Genomic DNA, 27776 nt, shown 5'->3' on the forward strand with positions numbered 1-27776 from the left:
CCCCGCACACATACATTCAGCAATAGAAAAGTAGTCAATAACAATCCATATTTTGGATCGTCTTAGGCGACCCCTGGCAAATCGTCAAGCGACCCCCAAAAGGTGTGGCGATCCACAGGTTGAGAACCCCTGACCTAGTATGACCTACACGTGATATGTGAGCAAATAAACATAAAAAAAAAACATCGGGACCTAATTCAACCCATGGATGGCTGCCTGGTCGTGCGTTTTGCGCGCTGGACTGTCGTTCAGATTTATCGATGGTCCAGGTTCAAACCCTGCCTGCTCCCATCCCCCGTCGTCCTGCGGGAGGTTTGGACTAGGAAGTAATTATCTTCAACTCTGAAGGAACATCCAAAACCTGCACAACATTTTACAAACAAACAACTTGGTAACCCAGATTACCCCCACAGCAGTACACTGAAAAGTTGGCTATTACCACCAAATCGCTGGTGCTGATCAGAATTTTAAAACAGTTTTATTCTTAATATTTGCTCATGTATTCATTATATGCCAAATATAATATGATAGTTTACATTTTAAGCATTTGGACATCCTTTAAAAATGTGATGTAATGTAAAGGAGAACCACTAAAATTTCTAAAAAACATTTTATGAGACTTGTAATCTATTATTTAGATGCGGATGTTGTTTCTTAGCTTAAGCCTCGTTTCCACTTCGCCAAATTTTTTACAACACCGACCTATGAAAAAAAAAACCCACCACAAATGCCCATATTGCCCGTAATTTTATATTGCCCCACATATGTTTGTCCCGCGTTACGTGTTAACTTTTCCATGTATGAAATATAATCCTTTTGTATGGGTCTTGGGTGATGTGGGTATATTATGGATTCATATTCTGGGTTGGTTGCGAGGAGAAACGGGGAGAAACTCTTAGCAGAAGGAGTGAGACTCGATGACGAAATGATTATAATTGTTTTGCTTTTAAAAGCGCGGGATTATTAAAAGTCGCTTTTCAAAGAAATAAACATATGTTCTTGTGTGTGTGTATATTACTATGTAAATTTTCGTATATTTAAAACTATAGATATTCACCAAATATAGAACACTGTTTCGTAATTTAAATAAACAAAATTGCGATATGTTTTAATGCATTAACCGTGCCTAAAACTTATGTGACTAGTAAATATAGTAATACATATATATATATATAATATATAATATATATAATATATATATATATATATATATATATATATATATATATATATATATATAACGGCAAAGTGCGAAATGCCTAGGCATTCTACAGAGTGCCTGAAACGTCCAACAAAGTGAGAAACTATGGAAGTGGGCATGGTTCAAACCTTGTGCCATCAAGGCGACAGTCCAGAGCGCATGCAGCCACCACACAACGTTCTATTATAAAGCCCCTTTTTAATCTCCCAAAATGTAGAGGAAACATTTCAAGACTGACATATAAAACGCACATGACTGACAAGCGACTCTCAGGGGAGATAATAAAAAAAAAATGAAGGCGAATCCTTCGTGTCTTGGCAGACATGTCTGTTAGCCAAGTGAGGTGCCAACTGAAAAGCGCGCGTGTTCTTAGCGTACATATTTAACTGATGGGCGATCTTATTAGGATTATGACGTGTGTGCACGGCTAAAACAGAATAATTGGCAAGCCCATGCCAACTCTGAGCATGCAGAAGATACCCAGGCTAGTTCTTTCAAGTCTCGCAGTCAACATGGAACATGAGAGGAAATTCTCACGCAATCATGGCTTTCTAAATAGAAAATGACTTTTTGTGAGCTCCCTATGCTTATTAGGGGACGCGGTGGCTGAGTGGTTAAGCGCTTGGCTTTCGAACCTGGGGTCCTGGTTTCAAATCTCGGTGACGACTGGGATTTAGAATTTCGGGAATTTTAGGGCGCCCCTGAGTCCACCCAACTCTAATGGGTACCTAACTTTAGCTGGGGAAAGTAAAGGCGGTTGGTCGTTGTGCTGATCACATAAGACCTGCTCTTTAGCCGTTGGCCAAAGAAACAGATGACCTTGACATCATCTACACCATAGATTACGTTTGTAACCTTCAAATGCGAAGTCTTTTGTACAGAACAATTACAATACAGTATGTAATTAGTGAAAAGACAATAGTACAGTACCTACGTATGTTACTATGTTTAGTAGCAAAAATAAGGCCTACTGTATTAGTGACTAACGAACCCGTCAGCGCGATGTTTTACGGTGTACATATAGGCTCAGGGCCTCGCAAATGACACCCATTGCCACGCGCTCTGCTGCGGCCGCCTCTGGGTCCAACAGACTAAGGGATAGGTGTAGGTGGTGTATAGAAAAGAACAACAAGTGCCGATACAGTTTGGAATCAGCGCAGTCGTAGGCACTGCCAGAGTGTAGCACCGTATGCTGAAAGCTATCTACTAATAATACTAAGGCTTGTCTTCGAGTTCAAAGATAAATGAGGAATGCAGTATTTCCCGTGGATACGCAGTCCCAGCTGTGACCTACATATTTGGCCACATCCAGGGCTAGCATAAGCATTGTCCGCCAGTAGTTGATTAAGATTTGCTTTTCGCCGTCTGCGTCTGTCCTCGGAAGCGGAGTTTCTTTTGGTCTCAAATGTGTATCCCGCGGCCTTTGTAAATGACCTCCAGTTGTCTCATTCTGAAGTGGCACAGTAATACGTAAGTGTCATGACCAATATGGAACAGTGGGTTTTTACGGTAAATAAAAAAAAATGTTGTGGAGGGAACTTTCTGAAATTTGAATAAAATGTATTATCTTACAGCACGAGCTCATGAGCGAAATTTCGGCCCCATAGAAGACAGAAAAGTTGTCTAAATATAGTTCCAAAATGTTTGACTTTGACGACAGTATGAGTTTGCAACCGGAATTGAATAAATTTTCCTCGGCAGCTTAATTATGCATAAACTCTAAAATCAAATTCGTTATGGAGATATTAGATGAAATACGATTAGTTCAGCTGATGTTGTCTTCCCACACAGTACAGTATACTGACAAAGCTGATAAAGAAAAAAAAAAGGAAAAAAAAGACCTTTATAAAAAAAAAACATTTTTAGACTCTGTTTATAAACTTTTGAGATTTATGCATAATAAATGAGATATTCGAGCGACATCTATCGAACTGTATTACCGGACGATCTAAAATTAAGACAAAAGGGAAATAAATCGTATTACAAGTTGGCGAAAAAAAAACAAAAAAAGAAAACAATTCCCTGAAGGCTTCCCCCTCCCGTCAGTTTTGAATTCCTGATCTACAATTAAAATATCAAATATTCAAATGCAGAGATCGCATGGCACCGGCGTTTGTGAGTCTTGGGTTTTAAATACAGACATGTGTTTTTTTTCCCTCTGTGATACTTGCACTTCGCAATAGTGTTGTTTTATGTCCTGAGGGTTTAAACTCAAGATCCCTTGCTGTGGTATCAGAGTTGCAGTTAGAAAGTGCATGAAATAGACTTGAAAAACAAGCAACAACACAGAAAGCGTTTTTTTTTTATCTTCTGTGTATCTCTGTGTCTGTCTGTCTGTCTGTCGCTCTCTGTATCTCATGCTCTCTCTTTCTCTCTCTCTCTCTCTCTCTCTCTCTCTCTCTTTTGTTTGTTTGCCTATGCGACCAATCAATACCTTCAAACTGCCGCCTTCTATACAATACAAGAAACAATGATGAGTCCACGAGTTTTTATGTTTAAAAATGTCCAAAATACGGCCCGCGGGCAAGATCAGGGTAGCGAAGTGGTTCCATCCGTCCCGCCAAAACTTCGGCACAAAGTGTAGAAAATCCCCCCTCAAATCCAAACATTATGAAAAATGTATCTTTTCCTACGTTAGGATTAAAACTTAGGATCCTCATTTTGTTCTCTAATAGATTGGTATCATGATCTTTTACAATTGTATGTTTTTTTTTAAATGAATTGACAAGAAAAGTGAACGGATCTTTACTCTTTTGTGGAATCTGATGATACGCCAACATGTTTGTTTTATAAAGAAAGTGTCGCTCTAAAAAAACAACAACATTTAAACGACATTATGAAACAAACATTTTAACAAAACATATATACACGGCAACGTTATATACAGATACCCAACTTCACTCGCTGACTTCCTCTCTTCTTGTTTACACACTCGTCACTTCCCCCAAGTCCCCTAACTCTCCGATACCCAACACTTGACCGTGTGTCACGGTTGACCAGACACAGTAACCGTGTCCCAACAGGCGGCATTCTTGTTTTGATTTTGTTAGCGAAATTTCGTACTTTTAGCTTTCTCAATGCGTTATGATCCTGTCACTAGTCTGAACCAGTTGGAAAAGAAGGGTATGTCTGTATACAAAAGCTACCGTGATTGCTTTTTAAAATGTATTATATTTATAAAGTTGTACGATTTGAATTCGAATTCCAAGGCTCAAGCCAACACACTCTCCGCTGTGCCAGCAAAGTGCTTATGAAAATAGAAGGTCTTATAGCTATCTTTTGTTAGCTTCAAACGTTAAAGCGACGACCTGTCAAGTACATTTTCTTTCCCTTTTTTGGTACTAAACAACATTACTATTTATGTTCCCCTTTGAGACCTTGCGATCTATAGGTCGGATGATTTAAAGGTCGTCTGTTTCTGTGGCCCACTGATGATCAGGGTGTCATGTGGCCAGCACAAAGACCTACCGCATTTCGTTTTCCCCAACTAATGTCAGGTACCCATTAGAGCTGGGTGGAGTCAGAGGCACCCAAAGGTCCCGAAATTAAAATATCCAATCCTTATCAGGATTCGAACCCAAGCGCTTTACCGCGCAGCCACCGCACCTCATACACTTATTATTTAACAATAATTAATTATTATTTTTGCTTTAAATATTGATTTTTGTTTTGTCAGGTACAAGAAATAATTGTGCAAAATTTCAACTTGATCCGAGATTGTGTGTGGGAGAAATAACGTTTTACCAAACAGACAGACAGACTGAGTTGACATATGTTTGTAAAAATAGGCATTGATGCCTTTAGGGTACAAACTTTCATTCGGTCTGTTTACATGCTCCTCACTGCCAGGGCACAAAGTTGAGAACTGCGTAGAACAATGAAAGTTCCATTTCTGCCTCGCGATGTTGAAATGCATTATTAAGCTCTCGACAAGTCGTCAATGACTGCCTGGCATTTGTAGCCGAGGAAAACGACAAACACAGAGCGTAGTTGCGACGGCAAGAAAGACTTCAGACTGTAGCTTGAAGGGACCAGAGTGTTACCAGAGGGTAGTTTAAGTGCACTGGCTTTTCAAAAAAGTTCCCTACATGTCTTGGTTAGTTTCAACATTCATTGAAGTTGTAGCTAGGTTTATATGTTTATATGGCAGAGAAAAGAAAGCGAAACTTTTAAACAAAACTTTCAAACCTTCATTAATGCTGTATTCTAGATATGGATCACAATGGCATAAACATAAAGAATAATTTAATAGTTACATCATTGTACGTCATCAACCGTATGGAAAATAAAATGGAGCGTTTCCCGGCGAAGTGAAAATAGACGGTCTTATAGCTATCTATTGCTAGTGTCAAACGTTTAAACGATGACCATGTAAATAAATAGGGCAGATGATGTAAAGGTCATCTGTTTCTGTCGCCTACGGTTAACGAGGGTGTCATGTGGCCAGCACAACGAATGTCAACTAATGTCAGGGTACCCACTACAGCTGGGTGGAGTCAGAGGCGCCCAAAGATCACGAAATTAAAAACCCCAGTCTTCACTAGGATTCGAACCCCAGGACCACCGGTTCGGAAGCCAAGCGCTTTACCACTCAGCCACCGCGCGTCTTAACAAACGGGTGTACAGTCACTATATATCTTTGTAGTTACTATCCATTTTTGCGTTATATTGAATTGTCGTGCGCAGCGAATTATGAAACTCTAAGCTATATTATAACCGCTAGCCTTCACCATCATAGGTAGTAAATCTATAATGATAGGGTTGAAAAACAAGCAAAATAAAAAGTAATCTTTAAAAAAATATTACCCTAATTATGGGAAAGAACTGCAAAATCAAAGCCATATCTCTGAATACTGCATGAAAAGGCTCAATTTTTCTGTACTTACGTGATTGTTCCATCTACCACAAAATTTATTAGCTTATTTATTAATTTCTTTATTGATTTATGTATTGTCACCGACTCTATGAATAAATATGCAAAATTTCAACTTGATCCGAGTAAGAGAAGTGGGAGAAAAAACGTGTGCGAAACGTAAAAATGGGTATAACGCCACATATACAGCCACATGTCTTAATAAGTAGCATTTATTTCCCTTTTCGGATACCAAACAAAATAATTAATTACCAGTAATTAATTTATATATATATATATATATATATATATATATATATATATATATATATATATATATATATATTAAATTGATTCATGTTATGTTGGGTAAAACAAAAAATCGTGTAAAGTTTCAACTTGATCCATTAAATGGGAAGTGCGAGAAATAACGTGTAAAAAAATTGTACCAGACAGACAGACAGAGTTGATATAAGCTTTGTATGTTCACATTTTTGGCATCCATGTATTAATGTTTGTATTTGTTTATTCAAAACTCCAAACGGGCTAGTTCTGCTGCTATATTTAGGTCACAGAGAAATCTGTGTTAACATTTTGTCCTTTCTCTTGCATGGGTTCAAAGGGTATTGTCTGTCGGAGAAGGGGGGAGTCGACATGGTGGGGGAGAGTAGAAAAGACAATGTGAGGAGGGAAGAGACGACTCACTCCGGTGTAAGTTTTAGCAGGTGACATTTAGTGACTGAACACATAAATGGATGTCAGGATGACATTAGTGAATCGATAACTATAAACAGAACCTAATTTAGCCACTTAAATGTAAAGCGATTTAGATTCTTTGTCATCCCTCTCTGTCTGTCTGTCTCTCTCACTCTGTCTCTGTCTGTCTCTCTTTGTCTCTCTTTCTCTCTCTGCCTCTCAGTCTTTCTCACAATGTCTCTGTCGGTCTGTCTCTCTCTTTGTCGTCTTTCTCTCTCACTCTCTGTTGTTCTGTCTCTCTTTGTCTGTCTCTCTCACTCTCTGTCGTTCTGTCTCTCTTTGTCTGTCTCTCTCACTCTCTGTCGTTCTGTCTCTCTTTGTCGTTCTGTCTCTCTCTGTCGTTCTGTCTCTCTTTGTCGTTCTGTCTCTCTTTGTCGTTCTGTCTCTCTCACTCTCTGTCGTTCTGTCTCTCTTTGTCGTCTGTCTCTCTTTGTCTGTCTCTCTTTCTCTCTCAGTCTCTCTCACTCTGTTTCTGTCTGTCTCTCTGTCTCTCTGTTTCTCTCTCTGTCTCTCTTTCTCTCTCTGCCTCTCAGTCTTTCTCACACTGTCTCTGTCTGTTTGTCTCTCTCTGTCTCTCTCTGTCTCTCTCTATTTGTCGTCTGTCTCTCTCACTCTGTCTCTCTCTGCCTCTCTATCTTTGCCTGTTTCTCTTTCTCCCTCTGCCTGTCTATCTTTCTCTCTGCCTGTCTCAGTCTCTCTCTATCTGTCTCTGTGTGTCTCTCTCTCCCTTTGTCTCTATCTCTCCCTCCCCCCTCTCTCTCTCTCTTCGTCACTGTCTCTCCCCCTATCTGTCTCTCGGTAGTTTCTCTCTCTCTCTCTCGTCCTATCACTATTCGTAAATTCTTATGGAGCTACTCTGTAATCTGGAATTGTTTTAATAATTGTTCTCTCTGGAAACAATTTAAATTCCAGCTGACTGGTAAGATACAATTCTTTTGAAACTTTGTTAAAACAAATTCTAAGTTATCTTTCTTAACTTACTTTAGTTTCGTTCCTTCTGTTCATGGTTACTCCTTTGTACACTGTGTGACTTCTCTGTGACTACTGTGTGACTAAGGGTCTATACTAAAAAAGAGACAGTAAGATATGAAAGATCTGTTAATCTTACTATTATAAGGATAAATAATTTTACGAGGTTTCACATTGATTCGAGATTGGGTGTGGTAGAAATAACGTGTACTGTTAGACACCTAGTTTATAGTATTAGTTATTTAGCAACGCACCATAGAAGACGTATATTGAACGGGACTAGTGACTTTTGGGATGTTTTGGGTTAGAGACTGGAAAATCAGTTAGCGATAGAATTCTCTAGGGTAAAGACGTGTTTATTTGACAGAGACTCTGACTGTGGCCTTTTCTTGGAGTAAATATCTTATGAATTGTTCATCAGTGTTGACCACATCTCTTCACTCGTTAAATAGATGGTTTGTTTATTCTATATTGTTGATCAACTACATTGAATACACCCGAACAATAAAACTCAAACGCTTACAGAGTAATTGATTGAAATTCAACAGTCATCTATAGTTGACCTCAAGACAGTCTGAACAAGGCCATCACAGTACACACTTTTTACCAGAGTGAGTTGATATAAGCTTTGTAATTAGTTTTTTTTTAAACCTGCTATCAGCGGGTATTTCCGCATTCTACTTAAATGTAACTTTGTTCTTTGAACACGCTTCAGCGGATATCCCCGATTCCCCACACTCTTCTCAATTTAAGGCCTAAAGAGCTTTATAAATATACGTTGACTTTGCGCACCATCTTCTGTAGACATTAGCGGGACTGTAAGAGAAGAACTTTATGGTGCATCAATGAAAAGACCATGAAAAGACTCGTTGCAAAATTACAAGAAATAAATCTTCAAATTCACCTATCCCTTAATCTGTTGAACCGTTGGGGAACCACACAAGTTCTGTTGACCATCTTTCTCCATTCCTTTTTCCTAAGATAGAATCTCTTTCAAAGACAGGCCCACCCATTCTTCTATTAGGTCTTCCCATCGCTTTCTTTGTCTGCCTCTTCTTCTTTTTTTCCTGATACTGTTCCCTGAAGGATTTATTTGTGTGCTAGCCCTGAGGACCATGTGATATACCCTAGAGCAGGGCCGGCCTTAGGCATAGGCAAATTAGGCAGCCGACCGATAGGTAGGGGTCTCGCGTGGGACTCAAAGAAAATTTTTTTTTTTATTAAACATGGATCAAATCTCTAACATAGCATAACCCTATGGCTCTGTGCCTTCTAGCTTAGCTCTAAGTTTCTGATATGATTGAAGATTTATTGGCGAATATTTAGATCTACTTGTTTGATACAGATGCTAGAAGACCATTGCTTCTTCTTTTTGGTGAAATGTCGAAACATTATCTAGTCTTGTGATTATATATAGTCCATGAAGCACATTAGTAGGCTACTATCGTCGCGAAATGAATGTAACTTATTTGTTGATATTCTATTTCATTTGGGGCCACCCTATTCATTTCACCTAGGGCCTCCCTATTTGCTAGCATAGGGCCTCCCTATTCGCTTAGCCATGGGCCTCCAATTACCCAAGGCCGACCCTGCATAGAGTTTTAGTTTGCGTTTTTTGACAGTATTTGGCTCATCATCGCTGAACTAATCCTGTCTCTAATCTCTTCGTTAGTGAGGCAGCCTTGTTTGTAAAATGTTTTACATGTTTCGGATGTTCCTTCAGAGTTGAAGATAGTTTACTTCCTAGTCCAAACCTCCCGCAGGACGACGGGGGATGGGAGCGGGCAGGATTTGAACCCTCGACCATCGATAAATCCGAACGACAGTCCAGCGCGCAAACCTCACGACCAGGCAGCCTTTGTATGTGATACCTAGGATATTTCTGTTTACAGAAAAACAGAATGAAGAGATAAATATAATTATAAATCATAGTCAACCATTAGCTTTATAATGGATGAATTGATTGAAAAAAAAAACTTTTTTTATGTTACATGTTGTAAAGTATGACTTTACAGATTTCCAATATATCATATCTTTAACTTCTGCTCCTGTAGCCTTCAACGTTCTCTAGTTGACTTTAAAACAAGAAAAGGATTTTTAAAAATACATTTTTTAAAAAGACTATCTCTTCTTTATGGCACCTACAGTATGATAAAATATTTTAAAACAGTAATAAAAAAAATGTTTCAAAACGGGCATCTAATCCGTGATTTCGGACAACTTCAGCTGTTTTGATCGACCAATGTTACTCATTCGGGCAGCATGCAATGCAAACGTGTGCAATTAGTTATTGGTACTTTCATTATATGGACACCTAGATCTAGAACTAGATCTAAACTTCTGATTTAGACTTCTAGATCTAGAATCTAGAAGCAATCTATACTAGATATAGATACGTAAAAATATAAGTAAAACTTAGATAATCTTTCAATAAACTTAAAGTTACTTTAAATTGAATAAACAACGCATTCTAGATACACTACGGCTGACATCGACGATTTTTTTTAATTTAATAATCCCAGGCTTTTAAATCTAGACTTGTCCTGAACATTAATTTAGTAAACTCTTAAATCAATAATGCCTTACATTCAGAAATCCCCAAACACGATAGTCTTTTCAAATCCGGCGTTGATTCTAGATCTAAGTCTAGTTCGATAACTATAAACAGAACCTAATTTAGCCACTTAAATGTAAAGCGATTTAGATTCTTTGTCATCCCTCTCTGTCTGTCTGTCTCTCTCACTCTGTCTCTGTCTGTCGCTCTTTGTCTGTCTCTCTTTCTCTCTCAGTCTCTCTCTGTCTCTCTTTGTCTCTCTTTCTCTCTCTGCCTCCCAGTCTTTCTCATACTGTCTAAGTCTAGTTCTCAAACCAAATTTACATTATTTTTTTTTTACTTTGAAAATTAAAACGATCAAACTAGACTTTTCCCGTGTTGCCAAAGAGCTAGTAATTCTTTTCTCAGCGATATACATCAACTGCTAAATTTATAGGAAAATCGTTAAAGCCATTTTTGTAGATCAGCGTTCCACGTCTCATGTTTCTGGTTCCATGTTCCTGGTTTAAGGTTCCTTGAAGCTCTGACTTAAATAGAGGTATTGTAAAAAAAAATAAAAAAAAATAAAGAAGATTTAATATAAGGCCTCTCACACCTTCAAAAGCAGTCGACTAGCCCCACACTGTTTCTAGCCCACTGCAAGATGCGTCACAGGGGCTTCAAGTTCCCGAATATCATCGGGCGAAGAAAGGTGGCGGGAATCGAATTAGAATCATCGCGATGACTGATTGTCGAGCTACCGCCCACCACTTTCGTGACTAATCCTCAGTTCAGATAACATTTAATAGGACTAGTACATCTGCTGAGTCTAAAGGGGGGACCACTACAGTCATTGTGAGAAGGAACACGAAATACAATGACGTCATCGGGTGTCAATGAACTCTTGAACCCATGTACGCTGTGACGATACTCTGATTTACAATAATTACGTTTTTTTTTTTGACAGGCGAGGATATTTGCGTCTACGTCTAGTGTCGCAAGTCCCTTCGTGGCAAGCGTTTATCAGTGCGTTGCCCTCTTATTTGCTTGTGAGCCAGTTTATAGTGCCGGTTCTAAGGGTACAGGAGGCCGCAGACAATCACTATTGCCCATCAAATCGTAGTATACGCGCTTAATGTGAACATATGTTCGGTTCGTTGGGGAAAGAATTACTAGCTCGTTGGCCACACTGCGAAAACTCTAGTTTGAACGTTTTAATATTTCAAAGTATAAAAAAATAATTTAAATTTGGCTAGAGGACTAGAACATCAACCGACTACGTTTTCGGGTATTTCCGTCTGTAGGCCCTATTTGATAAAGAGCTTAACAAATTACTGTTCAAGAACATTTTGAGCACCGTCTACTAAGTCTAGATCTAAAGGCCTATCTTTAGAATATTATACATTCTAGTAGCTTTATACATTCGCTTCACCAGGATTTTTTTTCTCGGTGTTAAAATGAATGGGGGGGGGGGGGGTCGGGGAAAAAAAAGTTTAATTAAAAAAAAAATCTAACAATCTAATTGCTCTATAAGTTGTATAAATGAGGTATTGTCTTTTTAAAAAAAAACAACAACGATTTTTGTGTCCTGTTTGTAGAGACTCTTATCGACTCTCTAACCTTGCCATGATGTGTGACATCATAAGCTTCAAGTTCAGGAGCAAATATTAGAGCTTATAAAATATGCAGAAGATTTGTCTGAAATAACATTAGGCAATGCAATCTGTCATCACGGGGCAGAGATTTGGGCGGGAAGTGGAAGGGGAGAAACGGTGATGCAGTGCATTCACCCCTTGGTATTTTTCACGAGATCTGGGGTGTTTCGGGCTAAAAGTTTCCATGATAAGGTCCTTGCCTGAAATAAAATATTCAATTATTGCACCAGTAGTCATACTGGAGCTATACCTTAGTATTTTTCACTAGATCTGGGGTATTTCGGGCTAAAAGTTTCCATGCTAAGGTCCTTGCCTCAAACGAAATATTCAATTATTAGGCCTACACCAGTAGTCATACTGGAGCTATACCTTGGTATTTTTCACTAGATCTGGGGTATTTTGGGCTAAAAGTTTCCATGCTAAGGTCCTTGCCTCAAACGAAATATTCAATTATTAGGCCTACACCAGTAGTCATACTGGAGCTATACCTTGGTATTTTTCACTAGATCTGGGGTATTTTGGGCTAAAAGTTTCCATGCTAAGGTCCTTGCCTCAAACGAAATTATTACACCAGTAGTCACGTCATACTGGAGCTATACCTTGGTATTTTTCACTAGATCTGGGGTATTTCGGGCTAAAAGGTCCTTGCCTGAAACGAAATATTCAATTATTACACCAGTAGTCATTCTGGAGCTATACTGGAGACTGAAATTTTGATATCAATAAAGAGAAAAAAAAATGAAGAAAAAGACAAACATACATGGGGATTAACTTTGGGGATTAACATTGGTGAAAAAAAAAAAAAGAAAACATATATTACAAAAAAAAATCCTACTTTTAGTAAGGTCCCCAAAAGGGCCCATATCTCTAATAGCTTAGAGCCTTTTAAAGTCTAAATACGGCACTGCATAAAGTATAAAGGCACTTTTGGTGGTGGTTGGTGGAGGGAAGGGTTCCATTCGGTTATTTGTTTGTTTCTAGTTCGAGACCGAAGCTCTGATCTTACATCGCTGATCTTGTCATGAGCAGGGGACACGCTTCCAGACCCCGATGTGTGTCAAGGTCAATATTGCTTGTAATTATGAAACTTCTCTGGGGCTCTTGGCTGCCCTCGGAATCGCGTGCTGCTCAGTTTGACGTTGAGCCGTATCTTACAGCTGACGAGAAACCATATCACGTGAATTTATCTTTTCGGTGACAAGCCGAGGGAAATTTCGCATTAATTTCATTCTCATATCCCATGACAAGCGCTTCCCTAATACACGAGGGGAGTTTGATAAAATTCTAGATCTTTAGGTAAATATATTTCTTTAAAATGTTTTTTTTTAATGCTTGGATCTCTCTTCCGAAATTTGCAATGTAAATCACTACATTTATGTGTTTAATTTCATTACCTATTTATGTGACCTTCTTGCCGGTTCCTCCGAGACCATTCGGTTTAGAGGCTTCAACACTGACCTGCAACGTCACAAATGTGGGAAGTTTAGACCAATAACTGGTTTTCACGTCATTCCGTCTGTACGGCGTGGCAAAGAGGCCTTCTATGATGAATGGTCTATGTTCCTCCAACTCATGCAGAACGGAAGTAGATCGTAGCAGACGAAAGATGACGCGCACATTTGTCACCTAAATAAATTTTGCTTCGAGAGTAAGGTTATTTCGTTTAATGCTTTAACAAGAAAAACATGTTTAAATACTTTTAAAAAACAAGGTTACAAAGACAGTTTGTGTGGAAACACAAACTCAAAATCGGTCCCCGAAGTGGTCCACCAAGGCAGGTAAAAAGGCAGGTATCAATATTTTCAGAAAGAACATCATAATTAAATTATATCAAAGACAAATGGCATACAAGAATGGAGAAAGAAGGTTGACAGATCTTGTGTGGTGCCCCAGCGGTGCAGCAGACCAAAGGATAGGTGAAAGTGAATGTGTAATTAAATGCGAACCTGGCCTGACTGATGTCTTATAATGAATATCTAATAGATCTAGTTGTTTTGTAAAGGGTCAACTCTTATTCAAATCCCCCCAAAAGAAGGATAACATTTTCGTTAAAAAAATATTAATAAATTCGTTTAGTTCACTGTACATTAGTTTATTATTCACACTGCAGTTTATGTGATAATATGAGAATCTACTTATTAATTGTTGTTTTAAATTATTGACAATTTAAATGCATACTAAATAGCTTTTTTTCTCTTAAAAAAAAAGTAAACATTATTTTTGGGTAAACCTAGTAGTTAGTAGGACTGAAGTTTTATATAACGTAGCAATACAAATGTAAAAAATATATCCAGTACCGAAAAGTCTAAAACCATTTGTATAAATATGTTTAAAATATAGTAAATGGTCATTTCCCCTAATAAAGAGCTTCTCGTATTTGTTACTATTAATAGTGAATAGTTGTAAAAGTGGTGTATGTTTATGAAAAAACTGCTTGCAGACATTTCACACAAAACTAGTAGCTTCTTTTCCCCTTTCGGGGGGCGCTAAAAAAAAGACAATACCTCCATTTATACAACTTATAGAGCGATTATTTTTCTCTTAATAACTAATAAATGTTAGATTTGAAAAAAAAAAGGTCATTTATAGTCATTCATTCACCATTCTCAGAAATACGTTTATTTTTAAGTTCAATAATTATGTACTCCTTATCGACCGATCGTTCGCACGGTACTATCTTTATTCACACACATCATCCAGCTGTACCATCCTTGATTTATCCAGTTCTACCTGCTTGAGCATGCGTGACATCATTAGCTAGAACTAAAAAAGCCAGACATGAAGAACAAAAAATGTATCAGATATTGAATCTAGAACTATAATAATGACATTATCCGTGGTAAATGCTTTGCGCCTTTGTTTTTTCTTCTTCCTATCTCGTCAGAGGCAGCTACCTGGAAGGGTGGGGTGGGGTGCAAGAAGGAACTGTGAGGAAAAACTGAGATGAAGGGGGAGGGTTAACTGTGACGTATTTTATGACACACATAGTCTTCAGAAGCCTCTCGACGTTAGGCGTCCATCAGGCAGGCATGGGTTAAACCCAACGTTGAATGGCTTTTCTGTCTATTTAGGCGCCTTTTTTTTTTTCTATGCCATGTTTCATGTTTACACGAGTGCGTTTGTTTAAGGACTCGAACCCATCCTCTGTCCATCAGTTCAGCTCTGTTTGAACAAGCAACTAATTAGCATCCTAACTCTTGTGTTGAGCGCATTATCGCTGATCATTTTGGATATCATCGGTGATTTCCCTTGCGGATGGCGGGACAGATGTCAGCCAGGGAGAAACAATACGAGCCCAGGCAATCAGGAAGTCAGCCTGCAGAGTATAAGTGCGTGCGTGTATGCCTGTGTGATATATGTGTGTCCTTATGTGCATCTGAGTTGTGCGATCAATTTTCATTTTTTTTTTAAATATCAAAGTTATACTTTTCTAAACTCAAGTAGCCTATATTTTGTCGTTCAAGTCAGAATAATGAAAAAGGAGAGGCAACTGCTTTTCATATTAACCTAAAAAACATACGTAAATATTGTATATAAAAGATGTTTTTAAACTTACAGCGTAACTGCAGAGGTAGCAAAAGACGTATCCGATATATCAAATTCCACACAGAAAATGTTTGTAAAATGTTTTACATGTTTCAGATGTTCCTTCAGAGTTGAAGATAACTACTTCCAGGTCCAAACCTCCCGCAGGACGAGGGGGATGGGAGGGCGGGGCTTGAACCCTGGACCATCGATAAATCTGAACGGCAGTTCAGCGCGCAAACCGCACGACCAGGCAGCCATAGGTGTGAAGAGTACATACGTGGAGTGAAAATAAAACACTATCCACAGCAAAATCCTTGGACTCACCTTATAAGCATTCGGTGCTGAATATACTAATAAGCATCTCAAGCTATAACTTAGGGTCTCAACGTTCTCAGGGCCCACACCAAAGAAAGTTTCAAGGGATATTCCCAATCATTTCGAAGAAGGAGCCAATAAAATGGCCCCATGTTGTTGACAATATGGGCGTAGCCGGTGGGAGAGTTGGATCTATAAGACTATAAGAGGCTCCAAATCAAAATCCATATTGAAATACCTTTCTCGTCCTATTTAGTTTTTCTAATTCCAACTTAAACCAAAAAGGTCATCATAGTAGAGAACCGGACTTGACTAATTAAATGTTCTCCACTTAATTAGATGTGAATACAATTTAGCTCCATTTACTGTTGTAGCGACAGACGTCATCGTTGTTCATTGTAGCTACATTAACTGTAGTAGCGACCTGCGTCATAGTTTTTCCATTGTGGCTACACCAACTTCACCAGCGACAGAAATCATCGCTTTTTATTGTTGCTACATTAACTGGAGTAGCGACAGAAGTCATAGCAGTTCACTTTGGCTACATAAACTGTAGAAGCGGCAAGCGTCATAGCTTTTCACTGTGGCTACATTAGCTGTAGTAGCGACAGAAATTATCGCTGTCCAATATGGTTACATTAACTGTAGTAGTGACAGACGTCATAGCTGTTCATTGTGGCTACATTAACTGTAGTAGTGACAGACGTCATAGCTGTTCATTGTGGCTACATTAACTGTAGTAGTGACAGACGTCATAGCTGTTCATTGTGGCTACATTGACTGTAGTAATGACGACGTCATAGCTGTTCATTGTGGCTACATTGATTATAGTAGTGACAGACGTCATAGCTGTTCATAGTGGCTACATTGACCGTAGTAATGACGACGTCATAGCTGTTCATTGTGTCTACATTGACTGTAGTAATGACGACGTCATAGCTGTTCATTGTGGCTACATTGATTATAGTAGTGACAGACGTCATAGCTGTTCATAGTGGCTACATTGACTGTAGTAATGACGACGTCAAAGCTGTTCATTGTGTCTACATTGACTGTAGTAATGACGACGTCATAGCTGTTCATTGTGGCTACATTGACTGTAGTAATGACGACGTCAAAGCTGTTCATTGTGTCTACATTGACTGTAGTAATGACGACGTCATAGCTGTTCATTGTGGCTACATTGACTGTAGTAATGACGACTTCATAGCTGTTCATAGTGGCTACATTGACTGTAGTAATGACGACTTCATAGCTGTTCATAGTGGCTACATTGACTGTAGTAGTGACAGACGTCATCGCTGTTCATTGTGGCTACATTGACTGTAGTAGTGACAGACGTCATAGCTGTTCATAGTGGCTACATTGACTGTAGTAATGTCGACGTCATAGCTGTTCATTGTGGCTACATTGAGTGTAGTAATGACGACGTCATAGCTGTTCATTGTGGCTACATTGAGTGTAGTAATGACAGGCTTCATCGCTGTTCATGGACTCGTCGAAATGTTGTTGATCTCTTTCCTTTGTTTCAGTTCCCCGATTATTTATCGCATTCTTCTTTTCATATATCAGCCGATACGGTCTCCGGTATCGCTGTCTTTATTTATACGCAACACGCGATTACAACACGATTACACACACAATTACATACGATTACGATACGATGAAGTTCGTCTTATTGCGTTCTGCTGGTTCACGTGAAGGGAGATAACCATGAAATAACCTAAAGCTGGGTTGTTTTCAGGGTGGACAAGCAATATAATTATGTCAAATCTATTCCTACTGTATATTGAAAGACAAATATAGTTATTACAATTAAATCAGGTGATACTTATAACTTTGTATCTTCAGAAGTAAAATCTGATGGCCAATGTCCAGTTGTATGTACGAGATTCATTGCTGAAGTGATAACAGAGTTCATCTATTCGAAATTAAATATTTGAATCCTCGAAATCCTGGATGCAGGCCCATATTTATATATTAACTCTTTCTCTCCGTAATTATTTACCACATTCTGGTGGAATCAACGTTGGTATCGTCAGTTAGGAGAAAAAGAGTTAAATACACTATATATCTAACAATCATATACGTTATAATCTACTTTAAATAATGAAATCATGAAATCACTTTAGCGGACTTAAAATGAACCTTAAAACTTATATAACGAATAGACTGATTTTTACAAATCCTGAAACTATCTCGCCTCACTAATAATGTACTCCTACCAAAATTTAGATTATTTCCCTTTCGTCACGTAGAAACTCGAAGTTTCGAGCGGCCAATGTAGACTTAAACTTACTGTTTACACTTTTCTTGGGACCTTGACGCGAAAATCACGTGACAAAAATAAACTAAAAATTAATGTTTTTTTACATTAAAAAAATGAAGAAAACACAAAATTTGCCAGCGAAATTATTGAAATTAGACATTCGCCATAGTAGCGGTAAGATTAATTCCTTTAGCTATGCAGCCATAATTTATGTGCGAAATTTTAGCTTGAATTCAATTTCTTATTTGAGCTTTTTTTAGCTGATGTGTTAAATGTTTTTATTGCCTAACTTCCAACCTTTGACTTGGAAGAAAGTGTGAACTAACAGTAAGAAAAAAAAAAGACAATCTTGATAGTAGATCTTTATGTGAGTAGTAAAGTTATGTTCCCCTTTCAGACCTTGTGATCTGTAGGGCAGATGATGTAAAGGTCATCTGTTTCTGTGGCCTACTGTTAACGAGGTTGTCATGTGGCCAGCGTAACGACCAAAGGCCTTTCCTTTTTTCCTGACAAATGTAAGGCACCCATTAGAGCTGGGTGGACTCTAAGGTCCCGAAATAAAATTTTAAATCTTTACCAGGATTCGAACCCGGGACCCCCGGTACGGAAGCCAAATGCTTTACCACTCAGCCACCACACCTCCTGATACTGTCGGCACTGCACGCATTAAACGCTTAGGTGACTTTGTAAACTTCACCAACTCTTTCAAAGAAAGCAATAAGTTTGAGAATCGTTGATCTATAGGTGTAGTCTCTGACATTGATTTTTTTTTTCATTTCAGATAATAAGAAAAATCTTTAAAATACAAACGAACAGGCTGAAAATCAAGCAAATTTAAGAAAACACCATAACAGATTCCATACCAAAATTATTGGTGCAAATTCACAGGACATTTAAAGTATACAGTCTAAGGGATTATGAATAATCGTGACATAGCCAGACGTCTGTTACAGTCACCAAAATAAAAATTAGAGTTACTAGCCCTTGCTTAGAAAAAACCTAAAAGTAACAACAGGATCTGACGAGTTTCTCCATCAATATAACGTTTGGAAGAAGCATTGTGGGAACACCGAACTCTTCAACGATCAAAGTAAAACTAAATATTCATTTGAAAATATACTATAATATTAAGCTACGATTTGAAGGAAGATTCCTAGACGGAAGTAACGAACGCTTACGGAAGTGATAAGACATCCTTTAACTAAGCACATCTAACATCGAGATGTTCTCATCTAGATCGAGCAAAATGGTCACGCAGCTGCTAATTTCTGTCTTGTATCTCTCAGGGGTCTTTCTCGGTCTTGTCCAAAGCTTTGCTATCACAGGTAAGTGCCCCTTGGTCATCTACCTTGACCACATCAAACTTATCGACATATTTTAAAAACTATATTAGTTCTAATTGTTACTTTTATATCTTAAACGTCATTCATAGTATGTTAATTGATCTAGTATGCATATTAGAGGCTTTGCTAGGTTTGGCGTCACTTGGGAGAGTTATTATTATTATTATTATAGCTCTTATATAGCGCTACTTTCATGCTTATAGCATGCTCAGAGCGCTTTGGTCCAATCTCATTTGTGGACCGGTGGGGGGAGGGGGTATCTAGGAGTTGGTTTTCCGTGCTGCCTTTAGGGTGTCGAACCTCGAGCCCCCTTCTAGGTGGCCAAGACAAGCTAAGTTCAAGCGCACTTGGCCTCTCGACCACGCTAATTGTATATATTTTCTCTAATGAATTCTTCCAAAATACGATTTATCATAAAAAGATTTAATCTTAAGTTGATTATAATTATATTTTATAATATACATATTATATATTATATAAAATATATATTTAATAATAATGTCTATGTCACCCAGTGCGGAACGTACCAAACACGTCACCTAGCGACGCCACTGCATAGGATGTCTATGAGTCGCTCAATGAATGATAGAAAAGTACCTTTGAAGTTGTTGGCTGGGTTTTATCATGGCGTATCACGTTGGCTTATCTTATAATCAAGTGTATCACTAAGTAGTACAAATGTATATACTTAGGAAAACAGAGAGAGAGAGAGAGAGAGAGAGAGAGCATGAGAGAATGTGAATTGAAGTAATTTAAGGATTATTATACCCTGCTATCCTAAGGATTTTGATTAGAAGACTGACACAAAGGAAAACATAAAGAGCGAGAAAGAAAGAGAGAGAGAGAGAGTAGAAGAGAGAGAGAGAAAGAGTTGGAGAGAGAAAGAGAGAGAGAGTAGGAGAGAGAAAGAGAGAGAGAGTAGGGGAGAGAAAGAGAGAAAGAGTAGGAGAGAGGGAGAGTTGGAGAGAGAGAGAGAGAGAGTTGGAGAGAGAAAGAGAGAGAGTAGGACAGAGAGTAGGAGAGAGAAAGAGAGAGAGTAGGAGAGAGAAAGAGAAAAGAGAGAGAGAATGAGAGAGAGAGTAGGAGAGAGAAAGAAAGAGAGAGAGAGTAGGAGAGAGAAAGAGAGAGAGAGAGAGTAGGAGAGAGAAAGAGAGAGAATAGGAGAGAGAAAGAGAGAAGAGAGAGAAAATATGAGAGCGAGAGAGAGTGTAAATAATTCAAGGATTATTACTCCTCTCCCCACATCTCAAGATTTGATTAAAACGCAGAGTCCGAGGGAACCCAAAAGTCTCTCATAGTATGAGTAAAGTAACTTCAAGGCTAGCAGTACATAATAGTCTCCTTGTTATTTTTAAACTGTGTCCTTATGTTGCTAGTTTACTTGGAAAAAAAACTAACTCAATTCTTTCTCCACAAGCTACGCCCCTGTCGACAGCCTTTTACCCCATCGTTTTGCTCGTTTACTAATTACTATACAGCATTTTATGTTACACCCCCGCCCCCCCCCCCCATTCTCTGTATCATACACACACACAGACTTCAAAGGTTCCTAACATGTTTTTTTTTCCCTTAAAAAGACTGGTGGATGTGAGTCGTCCCTTGCTCTCAATGCGGGTCTCTCTTCCCTGGTCTCTCGTTCCGTGAGGCGGCATCCAATCCGGCAGAAATCAGATGGCGCACGATAAGCCTAACCCTCGTATTTTTTATAATTTTTTTTTTCATCAGCGCTTTATCAGGCAAGGAAAAAAAAGAAATGTGGGTGGCAATCATTTTAAACAGCAGAGTAAACAGCGGTCAGTTGGCGAGCTGTTATAGCCCAGCCTGACCACCGTCTTTCGTTGAGTCTTTGGGTTCATACAGGGATTTTCAATATTGTCCGACATTATGGTGACCAAACCAGTACCATTGTTTTAGACTTGAACACAGGCGAGTCTTTGCTAATGTATAATACTTTGGAAACAGAAGTGCCAATGTCAATGCTTCATAATAGTTGGTATCATTGGACGAGGAAGTGGCCGAATATTATATCGACATGTTGACGAGTCCTTCGATCAAATGATGCAGCCATCTCTTCCAATCACAAAAACTTTGACAAATTCGGGCTTCAGAAAGCGCAATACATTTTCAACACGGAACTTGCTACGATCTTTAAGTTCATGAGCTGTAACAGTCGGGGTCCAGCCTCTGTCAGTGTGGGGCCATATTAATTTTTGCCACGCCTACAACAAAAATTTCGTTGATTTCAGAGGGACCGAGCTATCGTTATTATGCACTGTAGGGAAACGTTTCAAGTGACATCGCTTGGCTTTAATAATTGATATGAACATTATAAAACCCTGCTCTCTGTTGCTAGAGAGAAGATACCTTTTCCTGGAACTACTTTTTTTTTGTTGTTGTCACGCATTACTCCGCGGTCTTCAAATGCAAACACAACAACAACAAAGGTCAAGGGTTGCGATCAAGTAGCAACTGACCTGGCTCACCGCGGTTGATCCCAGTTCCTAACGTGTTATCAAAGCGCTGTCAGAGGTCCTCAGCCGAGCGATAGCTGGCCGTTGATAACGCTTAAGAACAAATTGAGCGAAAAATAGTTGATAACAAGAACTGAATAATTTCTACCCCCCCCCCGACACACACACAGACTCACGCGCACAGTCGCTTATGGTCAAACGCACATGCGCAAGCCGCAAGGTCCCCAGGTAATGTAACAGACTTTGGCACCATTCAGTGACATGGGTCACGAGTGGATTTTCCGTGGGTTGGAAAAATACAGGTCAGTGCAGAATTAGGGTATTAGTCAAACTTATTAACCCTGGAATAAAACGTCATCAAAGCCATTGTTTCCGAAGCCGTTTTACAAACCCACTGCACAACACAAAAAACTAATTGGGAATTTCACCCACAAGTTAATCAGAGTTATCAGCACTTTGTTTACACTTTGATTTGTAAGGTCCCGTTTACGCTCTTTAAGCAATAAAACACAGTGAACTAGACAAAGAAGACTAAACGATATGAAGAAATGCGATGGCGATGTATCGGAACCTAACGAGATACGTGTGAAAGTGAAACGAGGAAGATTGGGAGTGAGTTTGAAATAAATAGAGAAAATAAACAAAGTCAAGGACGCTATATACTATAACAGAAGTATTAGGACACATTAGCCATATACTATAAAGCAAGTATTAGGACACATTTGACATATACTATAAAGCAAGTATTAGGACACATTTGACATATACTATAAAGCAAGTATTAGGACACATTTGACATATACTATAACGCAAGTATTAGGACACATTTGCCATATACTATAACGCAAGTATTAGGACACATTTGCCATATGCAATAACGCAAGTATTAGGACACATTTGCCATATACTATAACAGAAGTATTAGGACACATTTGCCATATATTATAACAGAACTATTAGGACACATTTGCTTTATACTATAACAGAAGTATTAGGACACATTTGCCATATACTATAACAGAAGTATTAGGACACATTTGCCATATACTATAACGCAAGTATTAGGACACATTTTGCCATATACTATAACGCAAGTATTAGAACACGCGATGCGTTCCTTTGGATCACATCAGCAAGGTCGAGAGAATGATCAATTACGCATTGACCACCCATGACCGCTTTATCTAAGGCCCAGAAGCGGAAACTCTGGTGCTGCTGGAAAGCGGCTAAAACAACTCGGGAGACAACAGTTACGGGTTATAAGTCCAACTTGATTGGCGTAATGTATGGATGCCACGGGTTGTCTCTGACGGTGGGAGAGGTCTTCGCACCTCACTGATCAGCTACCGCCCGCCTCAACCTGGGCAGCCCCCAGTCAGTTAGGCGCTGATCCGCCACAGCCTGCCTGCTCTGATGGGTGCTTAGAGCTTAGTTTAAAACGACAAGTAGGCTGGAAACTTGCACCTAGCAACAAAAGAAGAAAAATGAAAATGAAAATTCCTAAAAAGAAAGCTGCCCTGTCAGCGAGCCCTAGGACAGATGCATTTACATGCACAAACTGTGGCAAACTCTGCCGCTCCAGAATTGGTGTGATCAGTCACTCCAGATTGTGCCCCATCTCAAGACGTAACCAAAGCCAGTGACTCATCTGGGCGCATCCATTGTCTTCCGAGACAGAAGGAGCCATATTATTATTATTATTAGGACACATTTGCCATAAACTATAGCGGAAGTATTAGGACACATTTGCCTTATCATATAACGGAAGTGTTAGTACGCATTGATGTCCTAAATGTTGATGTCAAATATAGCAACAGCAACAATTACAAACCTATAAACATGACAACTAATTTACGAGACTGTGTCTAGCAGAAGTGACAGCTGGGTTACGGTGCAGGTGCTTTAAGTGATATATCAATAATGCCCTGAATACAAGTCTTGCAGATAAACAAGTCCAAACAACACGGAATCAAAAATCTATAGCGTCCCCTGACTTGCGAAGTAATGCCCTACTATTAGGAAATAATTCTCCTGACGAATTTCGCCTGGTGATGAAGAAATTGCCTCCCTTACAAATGGTAAGTGGTCTTGTGATGAAATTACATTATTGCCGGTGCATTTTTTTTATTTCATGGTAGGTTGCCTTTTTGTTTCTCTCTCTCTCTCTCACTCTCTCTTTCTCTCTCTCTCTTTCTCTCTCTCTCTCTCTCTGTCTTTACAGAATGCATCATAAGCCACGAAAGGAAAATCTACTCTTAAATGTAGGGGAGATAAATGGGAGCACGCCAAAAACCCACCAACGGGCTGTCTCTGTAGTACAGCCTCACATATATCATAACTTTAAAGGCCTCCTGGGCGTAGCAAGGGATTTGAGGGGCCCTGAGGGCTTGGCCTGTTTAGAGGCCCCCACATTTCGACATTCGACATCATGACATGAAATAATGTACTTAATAAATATATCTAATGTGTGGTATACATGTAACATGGGCACTAATTTACATGACAAGATACATAGTAAGAATACATGGCATTGGCTTAATATTTAATGTAAAAAAAATATTTGACACTTATTTGGAGGTCCCCTCAAGTGGGTGCCAGGGGTATTTTCAAATTTGGACCCCTCCCCCCACCTAACTACGCCACTGAAGGTCTCACATTTGATGATTCCTTTTAAAGCCTCACATTTGATCATTCCCTTAAAGGCCTCACATTTGATGATTCATTTAAAAGCCTCACATTTGATCATTCCCTTAAAGGCCTCATATTTGATGATTCATTTAAAAGTCTCACATTTGATCATTCCCTTAAAGGCCTCATATTTGATGATTCATTTAAAAGCCTCACATTTGATCATTCCCTTAAAGGCCTCATATTTGATGATTCATTTAAAAGCCTCATATTTGATGATTCATTTAAAAGCCTCACATTTGATCATTCCCTTAAAGGCCTCATATTTGATGATTCATTTAAAAGTCTCCCATTTGATCATCCCTTAAAGGTTCTTCTTAGTCCTGAGCGACACCGGAAGGACAGTGTTCTCGTGTGAACACACGGGCCAGGGTTCAATTATCTTCGATACGTAGCCAATTTATATGTCACTTCCTCCACCGCTACACTCGTGACCTCCGTGTCCAAGGTGCCGCTACACTACGCCCATTACGAAAGGCCGGATGGCTGCCTGGTCATGCGGTATTTGCGCTGGACTAACGATGGTCCCGGGTTCATGCCCTGCCCGCTGCCATTCTCCGTCGTCCTGCGGGAGGTTCGGACTAGGAAGTAGATCATCTTCAACTCTGATGAAACGTCTGAAACATTTACGTCCTTAAACAAGCAAGAGGCGCTCACGCAACGACAGTACGACACTGAGTGAGTTCACCTTCTCTATACTACCAGGGAATGAATGGGACCCCATTCAGATGGGTGTAAATTGTAAGCCTCAATCAATCAGCTCTCATTTTCTTGTTACTTTCATTTAGCCCTGCGTGTGTTTTTTTTGGTCCGAACCAATTTATGGGAAGTTTATTGACATTCAAACGAAAAAACAAAAACGGGGCTTTCCCGAAACACAATACAGCCTCATCAGCTTACTATAATATTATTTTTTTAAATTTTTTTTTGTCAGTCAATATTAAACAGTTTTGTTTTTAACTAAACGATTTGACTAGTTTCCGCTGTCACTGTCAAGTCGTTTAATTCACTTTAACTCCATCAGTTTTTTGTTAATGTATTTTTCTAGCAGTTAATTTTGGCTATGGGCGTTCAGGGGAAACAGAAAAAAAATGTTTATTTGAAAAAAAAAAAAAGTTTATTGGCGCTTTGAAGATAGAAAAATTTAGATAAAATATTAGTCCTCCCCCCTCACCCCGTTCCTCAAGCAGTTATAGTTCATGGGTAGGGATAAGGATAATAAGTGAAAATTAATATTTAGTATTAGAAAATACTTCGTCTTTGCACTAAATATTTATTTAACGAAAGCTGACAATGCCGTTTTTTTGTATCGCGCGTAGGAGTGGCATTTATCATATTGAATGGCGGCCCAAAATGACATTTGTCTATTTTCAAGGACATTTTTATGAGTTTTCAGGAAAATTTTAATAATAGTTTCAGGAGATTTTTAAGATTATTTCGTATATTTTGCAATTTCAAAACATTTCCAGGAGCTCTTGGAAAATTAGGAGGCCATGGGAACCCTGTTATAAGTTAAAGATAAGATAAGTAATAGGAGCGCCTATTTGATGTTATTACTTTGTCTCTTTTGAAAAGAAATTCAATCATTAGAGTCAAAACAAAGAGTGACGACACATAATTTTTAGGAGTCATTTACAGAGATCGGGTCTCAAACAAAGAAATCCTATACCGGACTGGAACTCGACCACTTAATGTGGTTGTGACCGCTCGTCGCATGAGGTGTTCGGGACATGTTCTCCGACAAAATGAACTCCGCACACCAAGAGTTGCGATGACATGGAGGCCATTACGAGAAAAGCGCAAACAGGGTCGTCCTCGTATAACCTGGCGCAACACTTTCATGGAGGTCCTCAGAGCAGTGGACACCAGGTGGGAAGAAGCTTCAGGCATTGCCAGTGACAGATCTTTGTGGAGACAGCCTTCCTCCTAATGCACCGAACGGCTCTGGATAATCTAAGTCTAAGATATTTTTCTTATAATTGTTAAACCAGTCATAAGCTAGTTTTTTTTTTTTTTTTTTTTTTTGCATATCTGTTGCACATAGTAAGTGTAGATTAACTATGTATTTTAAGAGTTCTATGACTCAATGGTAATGTTTCTTCCTTTTTTAGTTTCTAAATTTTTAGGATTGTAACACAAAATAATGATTACAAATTTGTTCAAACATAGTGACCCCACTAAAATGTATTTAAAAACAAATGACGGACTAAGTAGATGTACTAGAGCCGTGTAGATACGAAGCTCAGCTGCTATTCTTGACATATTAAGCTAGCAACATTGGTCTATCAGATCAGCGCACTTAACATTGTTTATATATCTATGTATTTTCTGTAAGTTTTCTATTTCTCAATATCCCTTTCCCTTCTTTTTCTATGCTACTGAATAGTATTAACGACTGTAAGCCGGATCATAAAGGTCACAGCGTACACGAAGAGCAGATAACTGCGGCCTATAACTTTAAGTGTGAAAAATGTCTTTTAATTTGGACAGATAACAATGTACAATCATTGGACGTAAACTTTCACGATTTCGACTTATCTTATCTTATCTTATCTTTTCTTATATAATACAGACGTTACTTAAAAAAAAAAGAAGATGATTACGTCCTACGCGTCATGCATTCAGTCATTCATATTAACCAATGACTTAAATTCTGCCAAGTCGCTGGTTTTCCTGGCTATCTCAGGCAACCCATTCCAAGCTCTAATAGCACTAGGGAAGAAGGAGCATTTGTACAAATTCTTGATCTCATGCCGACAACGAGACAGGGACATAGCCGAATGAGCCTCTTAAGTTAACGGCTATTCAAAAGTTTTCCAGGAACCACTCCTTCTTTTCGTTACAAACTTCCCACTCCCCAGATTCCCCTAGACGTCCATCTTCAGTTTCAGAGTTACCTTTGTGTGCTTGTCAAAGAACTCTATACGATGAGATTCCAATTTTTTCCATATTCCCCACCGGAACTGATTAGAAAAGTTGAAACTCTCCCGAGAAACAAACATAAACAAAACAAAACAAAAAGAAGATCGTACAGAAAGTTTTTCCCCCCAACGTATCATATAAACGTCTGTCAAATGTTTATAAAATACTACATTTTAATATGAAATATAATATTTAACATTTGTCTAGTTTCATACACAGCAAATAGTTTGTTAACATTTAATCCCACACAGAAAGATGATATTTCTAAAAAAAA

At 38.7% G+C, this 27776-nt stretch overlaps 1 protein-coding gene across 2 annotated transcripts in view; it reads left to right on the forward strand.

Moving 5' to 3' along the window:
• LOC106054511 (uncharacterized) overlaps positions 1 to 27776 on the forward strand; it is a 91216-nt gene that overhangs the window by 28685 nt on the left and 34755 nt on the right. The window contains exons 1-2 of one of the 2 annotated variants that reach the window (XM_056044398.1): positions 7709 to 7728; positions 18860 to 19403. In XM_056044398.1, the coding sequence (XP_055900373.1) occupies positions 19301 to 19403 (103 nt within the window). In that variant the 5' untranslated portion in view covers positions 7709 to 7728; positions 18860 to 19300. Of the gene's footprint in view, positions 1 to 7708; positions 7729 to 18859; positions 19404 to 27776 lie in introns of those variants that run through there. The other variant, XM_056044397.1, reaches the window with a different exon arrangement.

The sequence above is a fragment of the Biomphalaria glabrata genome, chromosome 10 (genome assembly GCF_947242115.1).
Source record: "Biomphalaria glabrata chromosome 10, xgBioGlab47.1, whole genome shotgun sequence".
NCBI classification, from domain to species: Eukaryota; Metazoa; Mollusca; class Gastropoda; family Planorbidae; genus Biomphalaria; species Biomphalaria glabrata.